This window comes from Propithecus coquereli, unplaced genomic scaffold (genome assembly GCF_000956105.1).
Source record: "Propithecus coquereli isolate 6110/MARCELLA unplaced genomic scaffold, Pcoq_1.0 Scaffold1, whole genome shotgun sequence".
In the NCBI taxonomy this organism is placed as follows: Eukaryota; Metazoa; Chordata; class Mammalia; order Primates; family Indriidae; genus Propithecus; species Propithecus coquereli.
This window is the reverse complement of record NW_012133857.1, coordinates 20701675-20707674: the sequence shown is the minus strand read 5'-3', so window position 1 is coordinate 20707674 and position 6000 is coordinate 20701675. Positions and strand designations below refer to the sequence as shown.

The window sequence follows — 6000 nt, the reverse complement described above, 5'->3', positions numbered from 1 at the left end:
ATCACGTCACTTTATCCTCACAGCCCCACAGGATGGGGCCTTTATTATCCCCATTTGGTCAAGCGGAAGGTTATAAAACAGGAGGTGACATGATCTGATTTATGCTTTAACGCAATGATGGCTTCAGCTGCACACACTTTACCCCTTTCAGCCCTGTGTGGTGTGAATGATTATCACAAACACACACACACACACACACAAAGAGACAGAGGCTCAGAGAGGTCAAACATGTCCCCAAGATCACGCAGCTGCCAGACACAGAACTATGGTTCAAGCCCAAGGTAACTCCAACTGTACCCCCATGCTGGCGTCAAGGAGAAGGAAGAGGATGGCGAGGGAGGAGGAGGGTGACTGCCGGGGGCACTTTGAGAACTTGGCCCCAGGCCTGGAATCTGGCCTCCTGGTATTCTCCCGGCCTGAGCCCAGACCGGCTGTCTCCCAGCCCTCCTGGTCAGCCTGCTGCCCTGTTGAATGAAGGAGTCTGCTCTCAGAGTCTCTGCTCTGGGAGAGCCCCAGACCCCAAGTGTCTTCCAAGGTCTGTTATTAACGGGGCTGTCCAGCAGCGGTTGACATCCCCACACAAGCCTGCCCTGGTCCCTGCACCCCGGCCGCCCCACACGGCCTCCACTGTCTGGGCCTGTCTGCTGAGCAGCGCCCAGCCAGGCGAGAAGGCCAAGTCCTGCCCACCCGGCCAGCCAGAGGTCACCCTCCACGCCTGAGCTGCCGGTGTGCGGTGAGAGGACTGCGCTGCCTCTCCCCCAGCTTCCTGGCTGCCTCAGTTTCCCTTTGTGAGAGACAGGAGCCTGGGAGGTAAGGAGCTGCAGGGACCCCAGAAGGCGTGCGGGTGCCTGGGGACACTGGCCCCTCTGTCAGAATCAATCGCCCTAAGCCTGTCTGAGGCGCGCCGGGCTTAGGAGCGGCTGTGAAAGCCGCCTTTGTGCCCGCGAGAATGAGCTGCAAGAGGACGGGGGGCCCTGGCCCTGGGAGCCCCTTGGGCCCTGGCTCCTGAGATCAGTGCCAGCAGGGAAGGCCCCAGCCCAGCCCCGCAGCCCACCAGGCCTGGTGCCCACCTCGCGCCATGGGAGCAGCCATGGGGAAGAAGGTAGGAGCCCCTGAGTGTCCCGTTGGGGTGCTGGACACAGGAAAGGAGACCGGACCTGCCCAGTGGGAGCCCCCACCCACCTCAGCCTCAGCCAGCACTGCCCACCAGCCTCCCTTCTGAAGCTCCCGCCAAGATTTGTGTCTTGAAACCTGTCTGGGTTCAGGGCCAAGCCAGTGTCTGATCTCCCCATCTAGAGACCGGGAGGCAGCCCCATCTCTCGGGCTCCCTGGTCTTAACCACACGCATCTCTACTTCCTGAACACAGACTCCCTGGGCGCCCCCACCCCGCCCCAGGGCGTGTCTGGCACAGGCGGATGCAGGGGGAAGATAAAAAAAATAGTGGCAATTGTAATAAAGTTGGCTGACCAGCTGTTACCAGATGTAGGGCAATCAGCAAGTTATTTAAGCTTTCTGTAAAATCAGGACAATAACAATCACTACCTTGGAGGATTATTGTGAGAATTAAATGAATTAAAGTGTCCAGGACAGTGCCTGGCACATGGTGGGCTGTGTATAAGTTTTGCTCTGTTATTATCAGAATTCTATTCTATTATTACCCCTCACTTTCTAGGTCTGGGCTCTCAGCTGGGGGTTTTCAGACAGCACAGCCTGTGCAGGGTTTCTGAAAATGTGGTCTGTGGACCCCCTGTATCAGCATTAGGGGGTGAGGAGTAGGAGGGAAGGTGTTAAACGTGACCTTTCTTGGGGCCCACCCAGACCTCCTGGGTCAGGGTCTCTCAGGCACCAAGTGTGGGTGTCCTGCCTTTATTCACCAGCTCCCAGGGGATTCTCGTACATGCTCAGTACTCGTGGCCCGCAGGGACCCAGGACTGCAATAGCAGTGGTGTGGTCAGGCTGCCGGTCCCACGTCACCACCCACCTACTGTGGTGGCCCTGACCCCTCTGGACGTCAGCTCCTGTCTGTAAAATGGGGCTGGTACCCACCTCCTGGGAGGTTCAACGAGATGATGCCTGTGCAGTGCTCAGTGCCCTGCCTGACACCCAGAGGACCCCGTAAGTGCGGGACTCTGGTCCTCAGACCACCCGTGATGACCTGTTACACTAAAGATGAGGGGTTGAGTGATTTCTTAGCCAGGGCCAGACAGCATGTGCAGGAGAGGGCAGGATTTTGACCCCATTCTGCTTGACTCCAAACTTCCTGACAACCCAGCCCACCCACCCTCTCCTGGTCGTGACTCTGTCCACCGCATCTTCATTTGCCCCCACCCGACCTCCCACTGAAAGCTGTTGTTTGGGGCCCTGCTGCCCTGTGCCAGACCCTGTTCTGGAGCTGGGGCCAAGGACAAAGAGGCATGAGACTGACAGGCAGGCGTGTGTGACAGAGGCAGGGGGCTGGCTGGCCAGATGAGCGTTTTAGGTGAAGCCACTCTTGTGCCCTGAGGAATCCTGAAGCCGGCACGGCAAAGGATGGAGGTGAGGTCACGTGGTTGGCTGAGGCCACCCAGAGCCCCACCTTGGAGCTGGAGTTCCACCTCCCAAAGCCATGGCTGCTACTCAACAGGAGAGGGGCAGGGTGGGTGTGGACTTGTCATCGCAGTGGCCCCCCGGGGGAGAGGCGGCACTCTCTCCAACCGTGGTGTGGTCACAGAGAATGGTGACAGAAAGACTAGTGGACCAGGAGTCCAACCACAGATGTTGTTGCTTCTATTCATCTTAGGTAAGGTATGAAATTCCCTTGGACTTGGTATTTTTTAATCTGCTAAGAGGGTACCCTGGCCACTATCAGAATTTTTGCAAGGATCAAATTATCTTTAATACATGGAAACCGGAACCTGGCACTGGCAAAGGATGGAGAAGAGGTCACTCTAACACTGTTTGGAACATTCCAGAAACTTCAAAAATTGATCAGTTGGGCATGCATTGATACTAGAGAAATGAGTACAACAGATGCCCTGGATGGGAGCCCTGTTTTAAGCCCTTGCGCTACAAGGCGAAGCGGCAGGTCCTTGGGCAGCAATGGGTTCAGGAAAAGCAACCCCCATGGACCTCAGACACCAGCTGAAGAGACACCAGGGTCTGGGCACTCCATCCTCCACCCACAATCAGCGGCAGCCACCATCCCTCCACCAGGATGGGGGCCACAACCACAAGCTTCCAGGGGCTGCCCCTACACATCCAGCACACGGGGATGTGACCCTAATTCCACCCTAAAGGGGTCAATACTAAAAATAGATACTCAGTGGTACCCAGATGCTAAAGAGGAAACTAAAAAGATAACAGTCACGTGCACTGCAGCTTTGGCACCAATTCACTCGTTCAATCTTCAAACAGCTCTTGGAGGTGGGTAGTTTTATTACCCAAAAAACAGAGGCCTGGAGAGGCTAAGCAAGAGACTCAAGACCACCCAGCTAGTAAGTGGTGGAGTTAGAACTCGACCCAGGCCGTCTAAAGCACCTGACCTCTCAGACAATGAACTCCACTGCTGAGGGTGGGCTCTTGGGCAGGCGCGCCCGGACTCAAATGTCACCTGGGACCCCTACCAGGGCATCTTGCTTAACCTCTCTGAGCCTCTGTTTCCTCATCTGTTGAATGGAAAGATGATTTTACCTGCCACAGTCAGACGGGGTGACGTGCCTGGCACACAGTAGGCGCTCAGGGAATGGCACGTGGTATTTATTGCCGCTCTCTGGATGCTGCAGGTGGAGCTTCAGCGGGGAGGGAGGCGGCTGAGTGCCCAGGTCCACAGTGTGAGCCCCTGAAGCCTTGGATACTTGGCTTTCCTGCTCTAAAATATTTCTCTGCACTGAACACCAGCCTGGTTTTTTCACGTCCCCCAAAGAGTCCTGTCTTCTGACCCTGCTGATGTTTGCCAAGAAGCTCATCACTTTGCGTTCATCTTCATTAAAAGAAACTTTCCTTGACTGAAACAAAAAGGGAAAAAAATATGGGAGATGTGGCTAAATTTGATGAATGGCCTGAAAGGGAGTATTCATTCTGACAGAGCCCAAAAGGCACACATCTGGCTGGGCCTGCTGGCTCCCCGAACAATTATCCCCGCCGATGATGGATGGGCCTGCCTGGCGCTCAGTGCCGCCCGGCCCAGCAGCCGTTCCAGCTTCCCGCGTGCAGTTCAGTGGGGCGTGAGGACCTTGTTAGGAGGCCCTCGTGGCCCATGCCGGCCACCACCCCCACTCTGCCTGCCACCTCACACTGCTTCTCCGAGGGGAGCGCGGCCAAGCACCCCACTCCTCAGTGCCATGGGGCGTCCACAGGTGGCTCCCAGCCGTGGCTCCTTCCAGGGCCTACAGTGGGAGGCTCAAGGATGAGAGGAAAAGTTTGTCAGGAGCCCAGGAGGAGTGAGGCGAGAACACCCTCCCACAAAGGTAGAGGCCCTGTTCCTGCCCAGCAGCCTCCCCACAGAGCCCTGGCCTCCCAGCATCACCCCAGCTCTCGCCTCCGCGCAGGGACGCCCTCCGACGTCCACCCGCAACCCCACACCCTCTGCATGCCAGGCCCGGCGCTCGCCCCACCTGCTCTCGTAAGCCTCGGACCGTGTGTGCGTGCAGTCCGACTGCTCTGACAGATATTCCAAGCCAAGGTGGGAGGGAAGAGGATGGAAAGGAAGAGGAAGAGAAGGTGGAGGGAATCAGTGACTGAGCACTGACCCCACTGGCCACCATGCCGGGCGCTTTTGCATGCTTTCCCGCCAGCACCCCCAGCCCAGCAAGCTAGAGGCTGCTGCGCCCACGTCACAAATGGGCCACACTCCGAGCAACTCTGCCCTTCACGCCTGCTCTGGTCATCCCTTGTCTGGGCCTCTGTGCTGTTCCTGAGGCCTCCACCCTGCCTGACTCTGAGCAAGGCACTCCCCTACTTTTTCTCATATAATCTTCACGAATGCCCCATGGAAGGGCTACTATTCTCAGCCCCATTTCACAGGTCAAGACATTGAGGCTCAGTGGTCACCAGCAAGGAGGTGGCAGGGCCAGGTGTCACACTGAGATCTGCCTAGCCAGGCGGCACTCACTCGGGCAGGCCAGGCATGTTGCACCCTTGTCTCACGGCCTCCCCACCACCCTGTGACTCCCATTATACAGATGAAGAAACTGAGACCCAAGCTTCAGAGTTGAGGTTGTCTACAAAGCATCTGGACGCAGGGAGAAGAGGCCTGGAGTCAAGTTGAGGTCCTGGCACTTGCTTTCTGGGTTATGTCCAAGCCTTGGTTTCTCCATCTGCAAAATGGGGATAAAGATAGTATCTACTTTAGTATTATTGGTGTGAGAATTAAAGGAGAATTAAATGAGAAAATTCTTTAAGTGCTTTGGATGTATTCTTTCCATTTGGATCTCAGTTTCCCCATCTGGGAGCTGAGGGGTTGGATTAAAAGATTCCCAGTGCCCCTCCTCAAAAATGACGAACTCCAATTACCTTTCTGGACCTTTGGGCTGATGCCCCGGGATGAGGTTCAGGGCCCTGACTCGTCACTGTCCTTAGCAGGCCCCAGTGGAAAATGAAAATGTGAGGCCCCTTGTTCAAAAATTATGAAGAATCTCAAGACAGCAACGGCAGAGCACGTAACCGAGCACGGGGCCCATCTGAGCTCAGAGCCCTGTGCAACCAGGTCACACGCCCAGAAACCTGGCCCCAGTCCTTAGTGCCAGCCAAGGGGACAGTGACATGGAAGGCCACGTTTCTGTGGGCTCTGGGATCAGGCACAGACACACGTGCTGGGTCGTGAGCACGATTTGCCAAACGCTGGACTTTGTCATTCAGTTCTAGGGTCCCCTTTCACTCCATCTGGTCGCCCCCTGGATTTGAAAGTTTCTGAAGGTTTTCCTCCCCAGCCTGAGCAAATTGGTAGACACACTGTCCTCCTCTTCACTGTGAACTGTGCCCCCACTTCATTCACGCCACCCTCAGAATGGCCTGGGCCAAAC

The 6000-nt window shown here is 56.2% G+C and overlaps 1 protein-coding gene across 1 annotated transcript in view; it reads left to right on the top strand.

Moving 5' to 3' along the window:
* Nucleotides 1-466: 466 nt before the first annotated feature.
* The window catches only part of FAM107A (family with sequence similarity 107, member A), a 53534-nt gene continuing 48000 nt past the window's right edge, over nucleotides 467-6000 (top strand). Inside the window, exon 1 of the mRNA XM_012661553.1 lies at nucleotides 467-1102. Coding sequence (XP_012517007.1) covers nucleotides 1079-1102 — 24 coding nt within the window. The 5' untranslated portion in view covers nucleotides 467-1078. The remainder of the gene's footprint in view (nucleotides 1103-6000) is intronic.